The sequence below is a fragment of the Balearica regulorum genome, chromosome 6 (assembly GCF_011004875.1).
Source record: "Balearica regulorum gibbericeps isolate bBalReg1 chromosome 6, bBalReg1.pri, whole genome shotgun sequence".
Lineage (NCBI taxonomy): Eukaryota > Metazoa > Chordata > Aves > Gruiformes > Gruidae > Balearica > Balearica regulorum.
The window spans coordinates 9654079-9676910 of record NC_046189.1 but is presented as its reverse complement, the minus strand read 5'-3'; the positions used below and the strand labels follow the sequence as shown (position 1 = coordinate 9676910).

Genomic DNA, 22832 nt, shown 5'->3' with positions numbered 1-22832 from the left:
GTGAGCCGTAGGTGACCCTTCTCTGACGGTGTCCACCTCTCCAGGTCCACCAGTCCCCTCTTGCCATGGCTGCGTGTGCAATACGTGTCAGCACAGTGTCTGTACGCATGTGTGTTTGTGTGTCTCTGTGCAATTCTGGCTTCTCTTGTTTTTCTGAAACCCCAGAGTTATTTATCAGACTTGGGGAGATTTTCACTCTTTTCAACAAATGACAGATTGTTGACATTGATCAAGTTTGTGAAATAAGATTTGAGTTTAGTTAGTAAATGAATGGGTGGGGTTTTTCTCTCAAATCCAATAGAAATACGCTTTCTCTTGCAATTTCCATGAAAGAGCATTTTTAAACATTTTAAGTGTAATATATGCCTTGGACTGTAGTGTCTGAGCTGAAAGTCCTGTGATTGATGTTTTCTTGAATTTCCCCATTATATGCATAAAGAAGTTGGCTGTTTTGGTGGCATTTTTGCATTCAGAGTCTAGGCAATCAAGGAGTTTTCATCTTGTTTATTCATTTGCCTATTTATTTTTATTCTTCAATATTTATATTCCCTTCTTAAGATCTGGATATTGGCAATTATCCCCCTAACTGATTTTATCCTTTCTCATTATCAAATTACAGGGATTTTTTTCAAGCCATTCTGAGCACTATAAAGAGTAAGTCAGTATGGATGAGCCATATTTCAATGTTATATATTCATGAAAATTGTCAGCGAAGACACTGATAAATCTGATAGACCTATTCAATAATATCATCTTCCAGGCCAGACAAACCTCCCTATATGAACATTGATTAGATCAAGTCTCAGCAGCCGAACGTCAGCAGCGCAGTGAAGCTGATGGGAAAGGGAAGAAGGCATTTTAAGCCCCAATCGTCCCCTTTGGTGAAAAATGTGCATCCGCAAACGGTCAGTTTGAGCTGTATTTTTGGGTTCCTCGACGGCAGTAAATTCCGCCATGGCGGCAGCCTCAGATGGTGCCTTCTGCCGTCTTGGCTAGTCCAGGGACTGTCTTGCAGGCAGTGCCGTGGCCCCTCTCGCTGATGCTGTTGCTGTGCCTGGGAAACGCTAACGAGCACAAAATGCTGCGCGTCTGCTCATGGCTGCTCTGTTCCCTGCTCTCCCCCTTGGTTTTCCATGGGATTTCAAATCTACGTGACAGTCTTGGATCATTTTCAGACCGCTTTCTGGCACTGAGGCCTCCCTGGCACTACCGGAGGTGCTCAGGCGAGTAATCCGGCAGATGGCTGTGTTGCCCAAGCAAACGGAATGCGCCACCAAAAAGGGCAGAATCCATCTGTGTCAACACGTCATCTTCCCTTGGCGGGGCCAGGGCTGTGTGATTAAGGCCACGGGAGCCACCGCAGATTCCCCATGCTGAGGATAAAGAAGAGTCTTGGACTCTTCATAGAGTCTCTTCAGAAGTCCAAGAGTCGTGGACTGCAAAATAAATACAACTCAATATTTATGTTTGAGAAAAGAAAACTATCCTAAAACTTTACCAAAACCCACCACTCTGCATCGTTAACTTCTAATCCCTTTGAGCGGGAGAAGAAGCCATGCCTGTAAAAGAAAATGCGGAGAACTGGCCACGGTGCACTGACCTAGCACATGTGAGAAGCGCTGGGGTGTGATGCATCCCTTTCTTCACAGGCTCGATACAGAGCCCACCGAATTCAGTCACAGTCGTCTTCATTGTCTGTAATAGGCCTGGAGAGTGGCCAGGGGTCAGAACAGCAGCGCTGGATTTCTGTACAGAGTGACTTCTTTTATTTTTCCCCTAGGAATAAAATATGAGAACTTCAGACTAGATTCCTTCTCCAGATTATAACATTTTCAAAGTAGGTTAAGTTTTGAGTGTAAACCACTTGACATTGTCCCTTTAAATTAAATTTTGTGTCTGCTACCACATCAGCCATTTCCTAAACTGGTGAAGAATAATAAAGCCCCAGAGCTTAGCTGTGGGATATAAACTATCATGCAGTTTTGCTCTGCCTTTGTGAACCAGGCTTTCCTTTCTTCTTAATGGAATTAGCAAGTGAGACATAGAGCTGAGCACCACGCATCCATCACAGCTAGAGAGAGACCATTTCTCATCTGCAGCTTTGTAAAAACACTGGGAAAATTGCATCCTTGCATATGCAGATTTGCTTGGCTTTCGATTCTGCAGACTCCAAGTCAGAGGTTGTCACACTAAACAAATAGATTATTTAGGAAGCATTCCTGATTTTCCATCAAATCACTAAAAAATTGAAAAAAAAAAGACATTTTAATATTTTGACAGCTGTGTGGCGGCATGAATGCTGTCTAGCTGTGGCCTCCACCTGCGCTCACACACATAGGCACGCACGCTCCTGGCATTTGGGAGTACAAGAGTAATACAATTGATACATTTCTTCAAAAATGTGAAGCTTTCAAATGTTGCTGCAATTGTTAGATGCATTTACAAGTGCAAGGTTTTATGAAAAATATACATAAGTTTTATGCACAGTGAAAGTCCACAAAAGGTGGCAGGTGAGCTCTACAAAACAAAGAAAAAAACAGTACAGATTGTATTTCTGGCTGTACAATTTAGGGGTTTTTTGGCCTGCAACTTGAGGAAAGCAATGAGGGCATCTCCCTTCAGGAGATGTGACCATATGATGTCCCACACGCCTGAATGTCCTTTAAGATGTCTGATTGTTTAGAAATGTAGATGTCTACAAATAGCTGAAGTCTGGGGCACGTGAACTTAAGGTGGTGTAAGAACAGAGCCGGTCTCCACTTATAAAATAATTTCCTAATAGAGTCAAGTGAAGAAGGCATTTTGGTCTTGTTTTGCCTACCTAATCCAGGCACTCCTGAGATAAAAGTTTCCAAAAAGTAGAACAGAGAACATTTCTCAGCTCATTGCACAGAACCTGAAGGCTTCCGAAATCAAGCTCAAATTTACCATCCTGGAAAGCAATATAGTGTTTACTCAAGAAAAATAACTGTGTGTAGCTTAGTTTAATTTATGGAGTACTATAAAACACAGATAAGAAAACTATTCCTCTTCTGGGATTCTTCTGAGGATTTTCAAAGGCGAGAGAGAGATGACCATATTCTGACAGCATGGTGGGCTCCAGCCCTTCCGCTGCCTCGTTGCTCCTCACTGTTGTTGATATTCAGAAAAAAAATTAAAAAGTAGAGATAGAGGCCAACTGGTAGGTTAATAAATCTTACTGTCAGCTACTTCAGCTACTACTGAAAATCTGAGTAGCCAACAGTGTCAATCCCAACTACTCACCTGGGCCCCCAAACCTGCACTTGTCCTGGGTGCTTTTTGAAATGAAAAATTGCAGCTGCTTCTTCTTGTAATTTAACTCCTGATTTTCAAGAAGTGGAGTGCTGAAAGTCCCACTCCAGCATTTTTCTGTGTCATCAGGAGGGCTGGATGCTTTATTTCTAAAAATCCGAAAAATCGGGGCATTAATGCAATTGTCTAGTGGTGGGCACTGCAGCATAGGGTACCCCAAGTGGTTTTCTTCTATAGAACACTCTCAAAATTATCTTTAGATCCTGCTTGGCTCCATCTTATTGAAATCCATGTAATTTTTTTGGAATCAGAGGCAGACACTCTATTGTAGAGGTCACATATTAGCCTCACAAACCAGTGCCATGGCAGGAAGGAAGCTGCAGCACTCTGGAGCGCCGCACTGTGTGATTTAAGAGCACTTACTCCAAACAGTCTTTTCCTGAGGAACATGGAAAATCAAAACAGGCTTATGGAGATTTTAAAAACAAGCAGTAGGGAGAGAGAAATATTGCTCATTTAATCTGCCAGCCTCAAGAGAATACCTCACTTTTTATGAGAGTTCTCCTTTAACTTTGAATCACATATGCTAAGCTTGGTAAAATGTGCCTTGGTTTTTTTTATTTCTGTTTTTTTGTAGTTTTATAATGGGAGAAATTGTGCCTTTTCATTACTTACGATTTCCCAGTGTCATGCTCATGGAACCTGTAATTGTTAGCATTAAAACTTAAATTAGGTCTCAGGTGAACTGCTAACCATGTCTTTACCTAGACTGATGTACCTCAAGGAAAAAGAGCATTTCCATTTGTGCCTTTAAAGCTCAGCCCTTAATTTAGTCACTAATGAGTGTGAATCAAAAGTTGCAGAATTCATTTGTGCTTTCTTCCCATAATAAACAAATTCAGTAATGTTGTGAGTGAACATTATAAAGAAAGCTATTTGATTTACGTAGAAGCTCAGTAGCCTGAAAATTCAGTATGTCCAGGCTAGAAATTTGATTTGTAGGAAGTAAACAGGAAAAGCAAGTACCAACTTGTAACACCGGTATTGGCAAGGGCAGCCTAAAAAAATACAAACTCAGACTGGGCTATTTTACTGTTGTCAGCATCCCTGAAGCAGTTAAGTCCTGGAAATGAATTCAGGTGTAAAGCTTTGTCAAGATTTGGGGTGACGGTGTAGTTTTAATGCAAGTATGTTTTTCCATCTGGGGTTTCCATCAGAACTGTGCAAAATTCATAAAGCTTGCTCCACACACTGGCTCCCACTTCTTCTGCTTCCCCGAGACTGTGTGCCTTACTGGTTGGGTTTTCCCCTTATACTATCATGTAAGCAGTCTTCTGTAACATTTTGTTCTGTTAAAGGTTATGGATAAAAACAGAAATTGTATGTGCACTAGAGATGAGCAGACTTGAGTGAGTTCACATAGGCATTTCTACAGATTCTTCCGTTTGTGTCCCCATCCCTAAACTCATCGTGTATCATGTACATATGTTTTGTCTTATTTGGAGCATAGAAACCCGTCTTCCTGAGCAAATCTGAGCCTTTCAGCACCCGCTGATCTTTTTGTCTTCCGCTCAGTAGCTGTGTTTTGATCAGAAGAATGAATAAGCTCAAAGGGAGCTAGAGCTTGCAGAAAAAAAAGACACTTTCCTGCTTACACATAAAAATGTGATCCCTAAAACTCAACACAACTTGAATTGTGCCTGATTGCTCAAGTAGTCTTTAATCAGATGCCTACTTTCTAAACAGGACCTCTAATGGCAAGGGATACCCAGAAGAAGTTAATGCAGGAAGGGACCCTCGGAAAAACACTTTCACGGTTTGCAGCCATCCTAGTTGGTGTGCTCTAGTTAAAGCCACTCCCAGAACTGTTTTTTCCCAGCCTTTGTTTTCAGAGGTTTATGGAAATAAAGATCCATCAACATGATCTACAACCACTGTTCAGCTGCCTTGGACATATGGAATATGCACCATAATACTTGGCCCCACAGAGCATGTGGGCTGCACCATTGTGAAAGGATTTAAAGGTACCAAAAAAAGGTTGTTTTATATCTGACTAATTCACATTGTAGCACCTAGTTAATACTGTATCTTTGCCGCTTTTTAGATGAGATACCTTCCACTTGTGGGCCCTCCTTTGACATATACCAGCATTAAGTAACAGGGCTCTGTATTAACTCCATCTAACAATGCAGGGAGAGTCCAGCCACGAAGTGGCTCTCACAGATCTATACTTAAATTTACTGCAGACAGCCCCTAACCTACTTCACATCAGAAGTCACAGGGAAGCTTAGATTCGTCTCCCTTTGGGGTCTTGAAGAACCATGCAGCCTGGTCCTTCTGTAGGACCAACAAAAGCGTGTAGGTACAGTCTGAGACTTACTGTGAGGCAGGGTGGTGGCACGTGACTCTTCCCATACTCTGCTATGATAGCTGGGCTTCACCCTGTGTCAGCTGTGGTGCTGATTTGGGTGTCGGTCTGTAACTCCTAGCACTTCAGCCACCTGCCAGGAAGATGGTGGATACCAACTGTTTGGCCTTTTGACATCTTGGTGAAGGCAGTTCCCTCTTGACAGCATCTTCTTTCCCTTCTCAACCCCTCTGCCTCTCCTACAAGAAAGGAAAATAAAAAAATGTATTTGAGACAAGACTCTGTCAATCCTCCCCAAGGAATAGGCTGGGAAAATTAATCCTGTTGTCTGGATTTGGGGAGGAATTTCATTCGCCCTCAGTTCCACCCTTCCTCTGGGCTCCAGGCACTTTGATTAGCTCAAGAGTTGTCCTTGAAGGATGCTGTTCGAGATGGTGCACAGCAGCTGTTTGCCATCCATGACGCTAGTTTGAGTTAATGGATGTTAAGGAGTACCACAGTGTATTTTTATGCCTAGCAGCTCTATTTTAGGCCTAGTTTCTGTAAATCTGCTGTTAGGAATTACAGAGCCTTCCCAAGGATTTGAGAGTTAAAGTTATAATGAGATGCTAGAATATCCGTTTTTCAAGAAACATCAACATTTAAATACTTGTGTTTGATCTAGTCTGAAATGTAAAAAAAAAAAAAATTATTCTGAAATATTCATAGAACTGAATTTCTTCAGAATTTTGTTTCATGGGATGTTTTGGCATTCTTTATGAAATGTTAGATATCAAAATACCATGAGATGAAAGCATATGACAGTTGTAATAAGTAAGTTGTATAGTAAGGAAAGTTGCTACTTAGAACTGACTGAAACATCATCTTTTCTAGAAGGAGTATCATCATGTCAAATTACAATACAAACACAAGATAATTTGATCAATTAGACACTTGAAATGATAACCTGAGCCTTAAGATGACAAAAGCTTCCACCCAGACTCAGGAAGTATAAATGTATCTGGTAGAATGAAGAGAAATATGGTTGGGGAAGAAAAGAAGGAGCTGGTGTATTTATTTTTAATAGACCTTCAGAATTAGACTACATGGAGACAAGCAGCAAATTTTGCCTAGTTTAATAGATTTGAGTAAAGAAAGCAAAGACAGACAAATATCTTGCCACATCAGTTTCACTTTGCTGATGGTTCCACTTCTTTTCATTGAATACATCTGCTAAAACCCACATCTTGCACTGATTGTTCGAGCAATGCAACACCAGTATTCTTTTTGTACTTCTTAACATTTAGCGTATGAGACACTGAAACCACTAGTGACAGAAATTTGTTACTTAAGAAAAATGGAAATGGTTTAGAGGAGGTAGGAAATGCTATGGGAGATGCAGCACGTTGAATCTCAGCTATAGCTTCTCGCATACTTCTGCCCATAGCAGCATTTCTCAGCGTTCAGGAGGAACCCAGCCTCGGCAGTTTGAGGCGCACATCTGTACCGCTGAGCAAGCGGAAGCGCTCTTAATAACTCAGGTTTGAAAAGCAGCAGTTACCTGCTTAGCAAGGTGACTTCTTACACACTTGGGCTGTCATTTTACCATGTACTCATGAGCGTTAAGGTAGTGTAACACTCTCTTCCTGGAAACACAGCAGCTGTAAACGAAATGTGCTATTACAGAAGCAGTGGCAGTGCATTTCGGAATGTTATCAGCACCGAATCAAAATGCACTTGTTTGCCTGCTGCTGCTATCACCAGCCTTAGCCATTTTTGACAGCATTACATAATGGTAAAATGTTTTTCAGGAGAAAAAAACCCACCCTCCCTATGGTTTTAATCTCCCTCTTTATTTTGTCTGTGGTTTAAAGCTGTGTCAGGTGTACATCAAAAACACCCTCTCCCCAGGGTATTTCATTTACAATTTCATTTAATAATGGAAGCGTACTTCCATCTAGCTAGGATGGGAAAGGATTAAGTAAAAAACACTGTTCTAAAATGAAGTAGCAGAAGTCTAGCCTGTCTCTGTGCTCTGCAAATGAAGTAGCCGTGGAAGGGCTTGTTATTAGTCTATAATATCAAAACTGATAAACTATTAGTGTTTTGTCAGGCATGATATATGCTAAACATTTTCCTCTGCGGATTGCCTCAACAAGAACTGTGACTGTTTTTAGACACATCTGGCACTGCGGATTTTTTTCCATCCTGCATTTCAGTGATTTAAAGGGCCTTGGCTGGGCAGAAGGATGTCAGCTGTTTGGTTTAAAATACTGTTATAAGAGTGAATAAGATTTAAAGAGGCAGTAGGTAAAATTCTGGCCTTGCTGAAGCTAGTGGGAGAATGGCCATTGAGTTTAACGGCTTTGTGATTTCTCCGTATGGCTTTGTCAGCCATTTTTATTCTTAGTAAATTTTCCATTTCCCAAAGTTGCCCTTTCTTTTCCATTCAGGTTCTCCCATTTTGAATATGAGCTTTAGGAGTGAGCGCTAAGATAAAGTCCCAGACCCTTTATTTACACAAATGCCACCTCTACAGCTCACTTGTGTGGCACTGCTGTAAGACAATAATAATGGGTGCGGGCATATATAAAATAATAAATACAGGTATTCGCTTAGAAAAAAGATGTTCTTAATAGACTTTTCTGGCTGTGTTTCAAAACGGGCTGTGTGACCAGTGATGAATCTCAGGACCTCTGTGGTGTAGAGAAGCCATTCTGCTCTTTATGAAATGCGCTCGCATTGTGTCATGTCACACCAAAATACATCGACACGTAGAGACGGGGTGAGCCGTGGGGTCTGAAGAAAAGAGTTTGATGGGAGATGGACATCACAAGGCAGCCAGAGCCTATCTTTCAGCAGGCAGGGTCTGAGCTGGGTCCAGGGAGAAGTCACTTCAAGGACATAGTGCTTCTGGAAGAGGTTGCAGTCATCAGACAAGGAGACACAAGGTGGTGGCTCCGTAACTGTGTCTTCAGTGCGACGTGCGCCCTGGAGGGGTCTCTTTCAGCTCCGGAGGCTACTGATAGGCACAAAGTATCTTCTGCAGTGCTGGGTGGTCTCCTCTCTGCATCTCAGAGACCAGTTATTGTCTGATAGACCTTTGGCATTTGAGTAATAGACAAAAAGCTTTAATTTGTACAGTGAGATTAGACCTTCTTGTTGCAAACCCGAGAACATGCAGAGGTTTCAGCTTTTTCCTTCCTTTGCAGTTTCATGACGGATAGGAAACAAAGTGTGTATCTTTGGTAAATTAGGTAAAAGATTATAGCAGGTTTTGCTGCAGTGGTATTTTATAGTGTTTTACCATTTTGTCCTACACTTAAAATTGGGAATAATAAGGGATATCTTTCCAGCTTCAGGCATGGGAAAGGAAACATATTGAACTCCTGATTACTGAGTAGGAAATTTCTAACGTATAGTCTGCTAAAAACTGATCTGCTGAGAAGCCACAAAAGATTTTAACAACAGAACTGGGGCAATAGAGAAAGCAAAGTTGTAGACTGTGGACCCATTACCATCACAGTTTTACAATGCAGGACTCAGGGGAGACAGGTGAGTGAAAATAGAGGCAAACTGAGCAGGATTCATCCCTCAGCAAGTGTAGTGCTTTGCTTTGTACAGAGGAGTGATCATAGTTTTGAACATGCCAATAAAATGTATTTACTTCTCTGAATAGCTCAAACAAAAAGCAGTGAAGAGCATGGCTGAAACCATGCTTTTAGCCAACAACAGACCTATTTCTGAGTAGTCGCAGGCCGTTCAGGGTCATGTTCTGGCAACTAAAATAACCAAGATATGCACAAGGGATTTGCCAGGCACGTGATTCTGGAAGCATTCACAAATACCATATATAGGAGTTATGTATTTTTATTTCGGTCTCCTATTTTTTTACACACACTTCCCCCAAATTCTGCAGCTCTTTCTTCAGTTTCCTGGATGAATTCTCTCGGGCAGCATGTTTTTACAAGCACAGATGCTACCTTGGAAAAAAAAAAAAGAAGGAGCGAAAAGAGCCAAATGGGTGTCACATTCCAGCTTGGCAGCACCTTACTGACATGCGCCCCAAAAAAAGAAAAAAAAAAGAAGACTGCATTTAGTAATCAAAACTGAATATAAAATCAATGCAAAACTGGGGCTGTAAAACCTTCATGTTGTCAGAAGGACTGAAGGAAACGCCTTGTGACCAGAATGACGTCCCTGACCTACTTGTCCGTGCTGTCACGTACCCGGGTAACCTTTCCATCTCCCTGCCTTCCATCAAACCTCTCTGACAGTTTTGCCATTCATACTTGCTTTCAGTTGTAATTTTTTGAGTTTGTTTGAAGTGTGCAACCAAAAAATAAATTCTCATAACATCATGCTGGCAGGCCTAAATATAAGTCGGAGACCTTTTCAAATACTGCTTCTTGCCATCCATTGATTTCCACAGAAAACAATCCATTCAGATCCAGAGTTCCTATTGGAAATTAGGGGACAGCCTGGTAATTGGATTAGGGTCCGCTTTTATTTGCGGCAGTTTCTCAAAACGAATCTCCTGTTTTGTTTCATTGATCGCCTGCCCAATCTTTCTGCCAGTAAAAGCTACTCACATAGCTGAAGAGACAGGCGAGGATTGATGGAAAATGCAGCTTTGTGTTACATAAAATGTGCGTGTTCCTTTGAATATAGTCAGGTAGATACAGATGACGTGCATCTCCTTACGAACATGGAAACGTGCTTTGTTAATCCACAGTTAAATTGTTTAAAAGGAATTTTTATCAATGTAATCCTTAAAAAGTGGAAAAGCCGCTAGTTGCATCAATGTTTAAATTCCTGCCTGCCACCTGCATAGGTGCCAGAGAGGGAATAGCTTCAGGATACTGGAATTGCGTGTGTGAATTGGAGACCTTTGGAGTCTGCGTTATTGTAGGGATTGGAGGGGAGAGGAAAAACTGTATTTGACTTCCACATTTCCAGAGATGGGTTGGAAATACTAAATTAAATTTGTAAGTGTTCTCCCAGAAACACGCCAGGCTCGATAATGTATGGAGCATGAGTTAGCCTGGTGGGAATTGCAAGGCCGTAACTTAGGGCACTACAACGTCCTGTTTTACTAGTCCTAAAGAACAAATCTGCACCAAAATTGTTTATAACTCTTACCCAATCTAGCAATTTCTTCCATGAGAGCATATGCATATTTTATCCCATCATGTTTATGAACGATGTCCTTAGACAGTTAATTCCCATATAGCCCTTCAGAGCCGTACAGCAGTTGCAGCCAGTCGCAGCCTGCCCTAGTGTGAGCCATGTTCCAGCCAGGCATGCAGAGTCCCACTGGGCACTTGCACCCCATTTCTCCCATTTCATCATTCCTACAGAGGAAGAGGTACATCCTAGGTGGGCAGAGCTGCACTGGCAAGCCGAATCCTTTTTTTCTGGATGAGCACCAAAAGCGCAGCCCTCCCCGAGCCCCCTCCCCGCACACCCGCGGCTGGGAGACAGGAGACGTCATTAGTCATGCGACTGTCCCCTGGGGCCGTGCCAGCGAAACGATCCTGTTCCCTCCACACATCAATATTCTTGACACCCGTCTTAAAACTTAGGTCATGCATATCCATCTACTCTTCGAAAAGTGTCAGAAGGGTACAAATATCCCTTCACTATTTTTAGGGCCGTATCAAAAGTATTTATCAGCTTTCTGGCACCTCATCCCATTTGTCATATTTGATGCTATCTACCAGTCGGCGGGGGAGGAGGCTGAAGTCCTTTAGAAACGCAGTGGCAGATGGGTGAAACTCCATAAGCTAAGACCGCAGTGATGGTGGCTCCTGGGGGTTGTTGTGCCTGTTGTCGCAGTTGTGAAGTGCTTGTCGTGGGCAAAGGCTCGAGGGAGCGGCTCGTCCTCACCTCGGCATTTGCCCACCCACAGGGTAGCGGGGGTGTGGAGGAGGTCTGCTTGCAGCCACAGAGCAGGGCTGAGCTGTGGGAGAGGAGGACAGCTGATGTCTGGTGACTCCACCATCCGCTCTGCATGCTATCAGCACTCCCACGCCGCCTGGTGATGCCGAAAGACCGCTTCCTTCAGCACACACCCTTGGCTGCGCATCCTAGTGCAAACATGTACAAGGATGGGGCTCAATCTGTGTATTATGCATAATTCATACTACTCGCGCTAGGTGGTACGTAAGAGGTGTTGAGATTCTTGTTCTTCCATACACACGTTGCCAACGGGAAGCTCTTCCAGCTCCTCCATGGCATATACCGGGCCCTGCATCGGGTGGCTCTTTAATGTGCAGGTAACATGTTCATCCGCCTCGTGCCACAAAATCAGGCCGTTTTCCTAGCACTGTTGGTTTTTAGAAGGCAATGTATTCAGGTTGAAACTTTGCCCACATACCATCTGCTTCAGCCTTATCTTTCTCTGATGAGAAAGCTGAATATATAATGTCCACTTGGCTTTCCCAGTGTTGCATAAGGTTGTGGTTTTGTGTTAGGTTTGCAGTTTCGGAGCTCCCCAGCAGCTCTTGCAACGAGCTCCTGCTCTTGTTTTCAAGTGAAGGATCAGTGACAAAAATCAATACCATCTTCATAGCTATAACAAATGTGACCCACAGCCTTTTTTAGGATGACCACAAGCTTCCATCATATGTCTGAGGCCTATTTGCAAATATTGATTTGTATTGCAGATTATCTGTAGCCATTTCATATGAAATCTTAAGGTCTTGCAGTTTTGCTCTCTGCACTCAGTTTGGTATCAAAGGTCCAGCTATAAATCAAAAGACCTGCCTGTAGACGCTATTGATAGCCAAGGTTGCCAAGTTATGAAAATGAGGTCTTTCAGGTTTTTTAAAGCTTCCTAAGGAGGATGGTTCTCAGAAAGCTCCAACTGAGTGAAAGCACTGCTTTGGAGTCACGGCAGACTCTGTTTACTCGAAGAGGGGAAAAAAAAAGTGGAACCTTCATATGCAAATGTATGGCATTTGGAAATGTCATATAGCCGCATCTACATATAAATAAGCCGCTCTCCGAGAGCTGCACTAGCAAGGCTGCTTTGATCTAGAAATTGCATAGTAGCACACAAAGGAGAAACAGCAGGACACCGCTCGGTCAAGTTTGGGGAGTTTTGTTACTTAATCACCACTTAACTAAGTTAACTAATATTGCTGTGTTGCTGTGTGTTAGACCCAGACCAGTTGGGTTTGCTGCTAGGGAGAAGCATGTGTTTGTACGTGCTGCTTGGGGCTGTGCAGTAGGGATGATGGTCTGGCTCCTGTGCCCCAGAAGACAGAGTTGAATGTAGAGATGCTTCCTACGTCAGCATCCCTCCTAGCCACCCTCTGCCTCAGTCTGTAGATCCATGTCTGCTTGCTCTGAAGGCGACACGATTTGGTCATGTAAAGAAGCATCTGCTGCTGCTAACATCCACATACTGGCATGGTATTTCCAGCTCTGTGTAATCTGGTATGAAAGAGTAACTTGCAACTCTCAGGCATGCTTTTTTCAGAGGGAAGGACATAGAGAGGAGCCTTGGTCTAGTTCCCGCTGCTCATTTTTGACACCCTCCAGCATTGGGCCTAACAAATAGCTTGAGGAGAGGCGGATGGGAGGGAAAGCTGTTGGGAGGAAGTTCTCACAGAGGGGTGACACCCGTTCCGCTCATGCTGTGCCCCATGTGATGGATACAGCATTCGTCCCTCTGCCTTCAGGCATGCAGCTTAATTGGAGGGAACCTCACAAATCTCTAAACTGACACCAACTTTTTTCCAACACAGAATTACAATAATAATAAGGTTAACTCATCCTTTGAGGACTCTGTCATGAGCTGCCTAAGGAGATTGTATGCAAGGACAAGAACTACGATATTATTCCTTTATGTGGCTGGTTTCTGAAGGGGGAGGACAGGGGATCCGAGTGAAGGGAACGTCAGCGGCATGCCAAAAACAAATACTAGCTGAGTTAGCACAAAGAGGGATTTAATCTATTCTAGGAACAGGGTTAACACAGATTTATTCAATCCTGGCACAAAAGAAGGAAGCACAAACTGTAAGGGCCCCTTTACCCAGGGCTTTGATAAATCCACAATACGGCCCCGCATCATTAAATCACATCTGTAGCCATGATTGCAGGCCTCGAGACTGGCCCCTGCAGTGGTGGTCTTAAAGAGCTTCGTCTGTATTCTTTATCCACAAAAGTATTGAGAGATGACTTAGTGACAGCTAACACAGAGACGACATGGGGAGCTGAAGACCTTTCCAGTCTACCGGACTGGGAAGCAGGCAGGTGCCGTTCACACGCAGCGATGAACCGCTCCAGGAAGCTGCTGAAGGAAGAGGTCGGTGCGTCATCCCTTGATGTCCTCAAATCAAGTGTGGAGGTGCTTGTGCAACATCGGCTTTAAACAGCAGTGACCGCTGCTTTTACCGACAGCCTCGGTAGGAGTCAGGGATGAAATGGTTTGGAGCAAGACGTTAGCCCACATGGCTTTTTTTCCTTTCCTCTTTCTTTTCTTTTCTTTTCTTTTCTCTTTCAGCTTGGCTAATATTGCTGGGTATTCCTGTTCAGACATGTGAGTAATGGTTGCTAGCGTGTGCTATTCTGGGGTTGTATTGCACCTTGTATTGCAGTAGCTACGTGGTAGCACCTACTCGTGCGTGTAGGAGCCTCAGCTGCTAGAGGTCTGTATGGTCTCTAAGGTAAGGCGTCTGTGCCTAGCCAGTGAATACAGGTGGACTATGGCCACTGAAAAAACAAATGAGGGTAAAAAAACCCCGTTACTTTTAGTTTTGAGTAGACAAATGGTCTTGTTATGTGCAGGAAAATTATTAACTAGTTGCCTGATTTCAAGCAGTCTTCTCAAATAAGGCAGATATGTTCACAGATGTTGTAAATAAAATTGCTTCTCAATTTCAGAAGTTCAGAGATAGCTTTAACATATATAGCGTAGCCCACATATATATATGCTGACAAGCTGAAAATATTTTGTTCTCCATTTGAACATCTGGGGATTATTAGTGTCTTAATTCATTGGTTTCTATTATTAATTATGGCAGCAGGCTGAATAATTACGATACATTGCTGCAAAAGACAGAGCGCAATATTTTTTTTCCAAGCGCGCTAGGACATCTTGCCATCATCACAAACATAAAAAGCACTAGATTATTTTTAAAAAGAAAAGTGGATGTTATCTTATTTCAGGGAGCTCATTTGCATAGGGACATTTAAAATTAATAAATTACTGTGTCGAGCAAGCCTATTTTGTGCCTGAGAAAAGAAGCGAATGTAATTTAATTCACAAAGTTCCATTTCCTTTTTTTTTTCCTCTCGGTAAAGTAGCTAATATGGGGAGGGTATTTTTTGTGCTGTTTATGTAGAAAGACTAGCTTGAAGTTCGTACTTGGAGTGGCTGCAGGATGAATTTAGGCTAGGGCTGCAGCATAGTGGTGCCAGACGTTTTCAGCTGACATTTGGTGTCTCACTTTCCACTAGCTCTCAGGGAGAGTGGGCTGGCGAGCTCCCCCTTGAGTGGCAGCAAGCAATTCCTTCTGAATTTTCACTCCAGCGCCCACCCAAACAGTGATTTTAAGGCAAGTTGCTTGCACGCATTGTCTTCATTGTAAAGAGACACTCTATATTCACAAGATCAAGAGCAAGGCTTTAAAGGTTTTAAAAGAAGGGAACATACTGTGTCAAGATAATTAATAGGTCAGATCTGAGAAGCTGTTAATGGTGAGGTATGCCTGTGCTGGTGGATGGTAGCGTGGTTGCCAGCAGCTTTGTCAAGGGCAGGGTGTCTGGAGCTGTTGAGTGAAGATGTGGGAGAAACCTTTTTTCTCTCATCAGAGCTGGGTCTGAGCTGGGATTTATCATCACAGTTCTTCATTACAAGTAAGTAGGAAGCCTGCTTAAGGACTTCATCCTCATAAGTTGCTGTGGGACCTCAGTTCCTGTTAGATGCTGTTAGAGAGGAGGGAAAGTACCAGAAAACCTGTAAAGCAATTCTACACTTTCACAGGGAGCAACACCATTACCACTTGACTTTGCAGAGAGACCTTTGAACCATTCCTGCAAATTTTGCTGAACTGAGGAAGCTCCCTTTTACCCCAAAAGAGCAGCATTTGCTGACTCTCTGAAGCCTGCAGATGAGTAACGTAAACTGTCCCTAGGCTCATCCCCAGCATTCAGATTCCCACCCCTAGTCAATCACTGAAGCTCTTCCACAAAACTCAGGGCATCCTCTACCTTTGCTCCACAGGTTGATACTCTCTGGACCTTTATTTTGATTTCAAACAAGAATTTCCACAGCAAGTCTCTATCACGCAGAGCAGAAGAGCTTTGTTAAGTAAGTTCCCAACACTATGCTCTGCAGCATATCTTTGGGAGAGCTGCCAAGGAGGTAAAAAGAGGGGGGACACACATTTCCAAAAGGGGTTGAGAAGGTTAAGAACATACATTTGACCCAAGAATCCCTTTCCCCCTTCATAAATCCTCTGATAACGTGATGTGTAAAGAGTCACTACCTCAATATCAGCCAGAGCTTTCGGCTACAAATTTGACTGACTTCAGCAGTATTAAAAGATTAAATTATTATGTAAGTCAATTCTCCTTAACGGCTGTTTCCAATCAGATAGGTGTCAAAATAGCTTCTGCTGCACATCATTCACCATCTCATCCCCTATTTGATGACATACATGTATATATACAAATGTATTTTCAGGGCCTCCCTTGGTCCAGTGATGACTGTACACTAGGAATTAACACTGTACATGAGCCAGTATTTTCTCATATGGGCATGACATATCAGTTATCATTTCCCTAAGCTCCAATATTATGCGCTGTACAACAGTGAAAATGCTAACATGAGAATTCTCAGGCTGAGGCCCTCTACTTTGCTTGCCTGAAATCACCTAGAAAGTCTCACCGATTCAAACATAAAGAGTGACAGAATTATCAGCCCTGCAGAACTGATTGTTAAGTGCCTGGCAGTCAATTTTTGGACATAAGAATCCTATTTTTTCCTAGAATTTTATGTAATTTCTCTAAAGTGGATTGCATGAACTTCTGTCTGGAAAGAATTTTCTGGGCACTCCAGGCAGTACTTCATCTAATCCTCATCAAGGGCACTAATGGATTTATTAGTTTGTCAGCGGCACTACTCCACATGTTCAGTTGTGTAACAGTAGCTCCACGCTAGCTCAGACAGGAGCTGGGGACCGGCGAGGGCTGCCCAGAGAACAATCTGGCATTGTTTTCATCACTTGCAGAGTTGAGCCCTGCAACCGGGCAGACTGTTTCGGCTTTTGAATTTCAACCTTCACTAAAATATTTACCTCAGAATCCTAATGGTACACATTCAGCTTCCAAAAACAGAAGGAAAGACATGTAGCTAAACCAGAAATTCAAAGAATACAAAATATGTTTGAAATTATTCTTCCACTCCGTCTTAACGGAGGACAGGAACAGCCACAGATATTAAGGAATTTAGACAAGATAGCTTTAAATAATTTATTTAACATTTCAGAAGATGATCCATCAGAAGAAGCAAGATCACTGAGTGGGTGGTCAGTCACACTGGATAACTTCTCAGGATCCGTTTTCTTACCCTAGCGAAATAGCTCATCGTCTCAGCATCTCCCTGCCATCCACAGAAAGCTTGGAGAGCAAGTGTTCAACTGGGAGACTCTTCTAGTAAGCAAGATGATAAGCTGTTTCAGTCTACACAAAGTAGCATCTGGCCTCAATGCATTTAAAAATAATCTGTTTTGACTAGTATATCTTATATGATAGGCTATCATGTCATGTTCTGGCACTAACAAAAGATGTGAACAATATGAAATGTCATGTTAGGCTAAAGATGCAAAAAATGTTGCAGAAATGCGAAAGATGTTGGCTTCATCAAAGTGGCGTTTTCTATCAGAAAAATGCTTTGAGAAAAAGATCTGTGAATACAGTTGATCTGAAGGGTGAGGCTGTAGTTCTTTTTAAAATAAAAAGGAGAAGCATTTTGAGAAATGTGATAGGAATTACGTTTGTCCAGAGATAGGAGAGACTGACCCAGTCAGTCCCATTTTTATCTTTCGGCTTTACAGCTTCTGTCTCAACTTCTAGCCATCACAAGAAGTTACAAATCTGTCTTTTTGGTGCAAATAAAACTTTCGCGCATAGTTGCCAATAACAATGCAGCAAATCTAATGTTTGAAGAGGAGTTACTGAATTTAACATTACTGAAACCTGAGTAACTTTGAATTTGGTCTGTGTCCTTGCTTGATGAATACTGATCTGCTGTGCTTGGAAAGGTGGTAACTCTGTACTTAAGCTTTGCTCCCTGTAGGCGTGAGGTTCCTGTGGTGAAGGGGCTCCTTAGTTTAGCGATACTATAATCTGATTTGTGTGGATTGCCTCCAGGACTGAATTTATAAATAATCCAAAATTATAATAAGGGGGGAAGTCTTAATTTATTTCATTTAGCTTAATTTTTTTTAAAACTTTGTACAGTTCTTATTTCCTTCATAATTTAAACATTCTATGTTTTTTTTATTCATATCCTCTCTTTTTAGAAATGATTTATAGTTCTTGTTTCATAGTGACGTAAACCTTCTGATGCATTCATGAGAGTTAGTATCTCATCGGCTGGATTACTGAAAAGTGCTCAGATCCTTCAGAAATGAGAGCAGTCAGTTTTAACATACTTTTAAAGCATATCTTATCTTGGTGCTTGGGTCTCTATTTTGAATCTGAAGAGATGTTTTATGTAATGAGAAAAATAACCTGTTTTGAGGCAGGGAAATCTTTTGGGTGAATTCAAAATGTGCTGGAAGAGGGGAACTTCTTAGTCTGAGCTAAGTGATGCTTTTATCGTGGTCTGTCTTTTGAACGACCAAAATGGCAGATCAAACTAAAACCAAGTTTTTTTTTTCCCCCCTGTCTGCCTTTATGTTCAATCCCTAATGTTCAATCCCTAACTCTTTTAGAGGAGGCATTAGTCAAAATGAAGAACTACATACAATCCGTGTCTTAAGTTTTGTGGTCTCTTCCTAGCCAGATGACAAGCATTTATCCTATAAGTGCTAGCAAAGCTTGGGCCATCTCATTTTTGATTCAGTAAAGCCTTTTTCATCATAACATTACACTTAGAGGTGTAATTACAAGTTCTGCAGGATCCTAGATTTACTTTAAAGTATGCTAGAGACCTTTTTTAAAGAAAACACGGTTTCTACCCACATGATTGCAGGAAGAGGAGAAATCATTCCTCTTTTTACCAGCCCTACAGCCTACACACAGTGAGAACATCTGCAAGTCTGGGAGAGGTCCTGGTCCCCCTTTCACGTCCTAGCGGATTAGTCTGTCCTAAAAGTAACTATTTCCCTCACCATCTGGAAGTATGCCTTAAAAAAAAAAAGAAACCAAATGGTATCCTACCATTTTAGCAACACTGCTGGCTCATCTGAGAGAGGAGGGATTCTCAAGCTGGTTGGTGGTGGCGCACGGACGTCGCAGAGATGTCTTGGTACCTGAGGAGGAATGATTGGAGATATATAGACACACACACACCCCCATCTCCTGTTCTTCAGAAAGGAAGCAGACTCCCACTAATGGAACAGATGAAGGAAACAGCATAATATTTTCCACAAAAGAAAAAATGTGTATTAATAAGGATCTTGTATTTCTTGCTACAGTTTTCAGGACAGACATATATTTGAATGTGGACCATAGCAGAGGTCCAGCACACCCAGAAGCCATCGGCGTGGTGCACAGATGATCACTGCATGTGTGTGGAGTTCAACAAGTCCTGAGCACTTCAGGATCTACTTGTGTGCACTGGGCTGGCATATGTTCTGTTCCAGGAAGATTTCCAGGTGGAAAAAGGAATGTACATGAGTCCTGGTGGGATAATAACTCTATGCATATATTTCACATGCTGGTAGCCAGTGCCTCACCTAGAGGGTGATAGGTAGCCAAAATGTTTAGTGCCAGACCAAAGGGACCTTCTACTCCCAGCTCTTCCCAGTAGCAGAAATTCCTGGGCAAGCTCTCAAAGGAGGTTATGCCACACCTACAGCATGCCTCCTGTCATCCTGCCCTGCCTGTGCCGTCCCAGAGACAGCCGTCAGCCCCAAGCCCAGGAATCGTCACTGCACCTGATGCCCTCTTCTGCGCTGCATTGTCATTAACAGCCCTCATGGCGCCTCGCACAGATATCCCGACGTAAGCAGGGAACCAGGAGAGGCAGGCAGGTTTGTGTTCAGTGTACATGCGTTTGAAAAGATGCAGTAGTGGTCCGTAGTGCAGAGGTAGCTGACAGAAAGCTGACTATCTGGCAAGTAGTCCAGTGCCACTTAGTTCAGTGCCAGTTGTACCTCTCTGGGGACCTGCAGGCTGGGGTATCTCGTGGAAGCACGTGAATGAAATTTCCTCTCTTTAATAAAAAAGATGGAATTTAAATACTGTTTGTTAGGTTTATGACTTCATAGGCTGTGCATTCATGTTTGCTGCAATTTTTTTCCTGAGGTTTAGAAAACAGAGCTGGGGCTGTGACATAAGTCTGGTATTGCTGCCTCCCATCTCTTCATCCCTGTTCTCTTCATCTTTCCCAAGAAGAGAATTTAGCACTTATGCTGAAATGTCCTGACAGTCCTAACAGCGAAAGAGATGTTAATGTTGTCTAGAGGGATGTAGAGGTTGACTTGTCATTCTCGGTTGCTGAGAGTTTGTCCTCGCCTGTTTTAACATAAGGACAATATAACCAACTTTACTAGTGCAAGTTGTGAGAGACTCTTAAAACTCTTGGACAGCAGTGACAGGAATGAAATTCATTATGAAAATCTGAATCTTGGATCTGCCGCACACACTTTTCCCAAAGGTGGGATAATACCTAAGCATACCGACTGCCGTCATGACTGGCTTGGAGGCAGAACACAAATTGCAATTGTTTCGTAACACTTGGGGACTTCCTTTGGAAGACACAAATGCTTCAACTTATTTGTGTGCAAACTACGTTTCCTCAGACATCTATCATGAGATTTTTTTTCTTCTGTTTTTAATTAATTGTGGCTAGATGATACTATCACAGAAAAAGAATTTCTACCATTAGAGATATCATAAGTATTGGTTAAATGGAAGGATTTGCCCGAATTACCCAGATTAATTAACAGCTCGGTGGCCTGCAAAATTCACATGAGTTTATTGCAAGTAACACTCTGCATTTCAGCCCATGATGTAAGTGTTGAGCACATACCTGTTTCAAAACTAAACGAAGCCTCCATTTTCCTGGATACATGGAGGGAAAGATTTTCCAGGATTTGCAGTCTCAGCGACTATTTAACAGGCACAGAAAGTCAAACTAGTTTAAAGGTTCCCGTGCTGTGGGACGGGGAGGAGGCCAGCAGGCTCTGGGGTACAGGTGTGCAGCACTGATGATAAACTTCAGCTCTGGACTCCTGCTCTTCTACTTAAGCCATAAAATTACGTTTCTGAATACATTGTATTGAATCACCAAATATATTGTCATGGTATATTGCATGCAAATATCCAGAGTCTTCCTCCTAGCCTTGCCTGGGTGCAAGGAGACAGTCTGTAGAGGGTAACAGAAATGATCAGGCATTTTTCATGTGCTGTTCTGTAATCAGTTTTTGAATAGTCAAATTATTTTTTCTGGTATCTCTGACAGAAATTAGATATGCAAAAGAACGACAGCAAACCTTGCAAAGCTTTGCATCTACATTGGCCTACCTGTTTCAAGGTGCACACCCTTGCTATTGCTTCCCATCTTTCACATCTTGTCCTTCTGATTTTTCCTTTTTTTTTATACTTTGAGTTCTTTCCATCATTTCATGTTGTCCTGCATTGTCAGGTTAATGTTCCCTTCACCTGTGTTCACAGAGAATGCAAATAAACTGGAAGAAAGTGCAAGAGGGATCTACATCCCTTGTCCAGAGCATTACAATGGCTTCTGCATGCACGGCAAGTGTGAGCACTCCACTAATATGCTGGAACCGTCTTGCAGGTAACTCTTCTTCTACCAAGGAGGAAAGGCTACACACATGAAAATATTGACATACAAAAACACTTAATCTAGACAAACTGTGGAAAAGAACGGTAACCATGGCCCTTTACGCTACAAAACCCATTAGACTTAAATTATTCAACAAAGTCCCCATTTTATGTGGCAAAAGTGTATTGAGTTATGCACAATGTTATTTGATTATAAAAACATTCAGTAACTTTCAGCTACATTTAGATATATTTTGAAAAGCACTTCACAAAGGGCTCAGACAGCCACTAGGTAGCCTTCTCAGTCTCGAGGAGGCGAGACACCAGGGATGCATCCCTGCTGTGGCAGGAGTGATGCTCATGGGGCAGCGAGCTTGGGCAAAGGTGGCTCCTTCTTGCGGGAGGTGGCTTTGGAGGAGGGCAGGGCAGGGAGGAGCCATAATAGCGAAAGCTCGTTTCTGCGGTGAACGCCTCCCTGCAGAGGTGGGGATATTACTTCTGAAGTCCAACCAGCGGCCTGAGAGAGCAAAGATACGGACCAGACTTATCCCCCAGGGCAGAACCTCAAGGCAGCTTCTCCCAGCTCTCACAAGCAGCCAGGGCATGTTTTGCTCTTTGCAGCTGCTGTGGTTTAGGTTCTCCATTCAGCTGGAAAAATGTCCTTTCCTCAAGCTGCTGGCTGCTGTGGGAATGCAGGAGACGAAAAGGGTGGAAGCCCAAGGCTTAACCCATCAGGGTCAGTGCCCCCCCAACACTTCTGAGAGGAGCCCAAGCAATCTGGCGCAGTCTCTTGTGGCTGCTACTGCCATTTTTGCATCTTGTTGCTGGGGCTTTTTAGGAGAAACAGGGCAAGAGCTAAAATGGGAAAATCACTATTTGTCCCCCAAAATCACAGAAGGGAGATGTCAGGCTGCAGGAGGGGAACTGGTGAGCAGCACAGCAGGCGGCATTGGGGTGGATGGTTGCAGCATCAACAGAGGGGTTTTTTATAGCAACCAGACAAAATGTAAATGATGTATCCACTTGCAGGAACATCTAATCACGTTTCATATGGAGCTTGGATGATTGCTTATCACCTCCTTAGGGGTAATCTGCATAAGGAGCCACAACTAGATGGCTTTTCACCCTCCCCCACCTCCCAAAGAAAGAGATCTAAAATATGTTGTGCAAGGAACTAAATGGATTCTCATCACAACGTACGAGTGGCTGCACTTGATGCTAGATGAGTCCCAGTCCCTGGGCA

At 42.8% G+C, this 22832-nt stretch overlaps 1 protein-coding gene and 1 long non-coding RNA gene across 2 annotated transcripts in view; one reads left to right on the top strand and one right to left on the bottom strand.

Annotated features, from left to right (window-relative positions):
* TMEFF2 (transmembrane protein with EGF like and two follistatin like domains 2) overlaps nt 1–22832 on the top strand; it is a 130473-nt gene that overhangs the window by 100276 nt on the left and 7365 nt on the right. The window contains exon 8 of the mRNA XM_075756208.1: nt 21479–21602. Within this exon, the coding sequence (XP_075612323.1) occupies nt 21479–21602 (124 nt within the window). The remainder of the gene's footprint in view (nt 1–21478; nt 21603–22832) is intronic.
* Nucleotides 501–5872, bottom strand: LOC142602327 (uncharacterized). Its single transcript, XR_012836032.1, has 3 exons — nt 5654–5872; nt 1601–1776; nt 501–1436 (listed from the first exon to the last, which is right to left on the bottom strand). It is a non-coding gene; the product is annotated as an uncharacterized LOC142602327 (long non-coding RNA).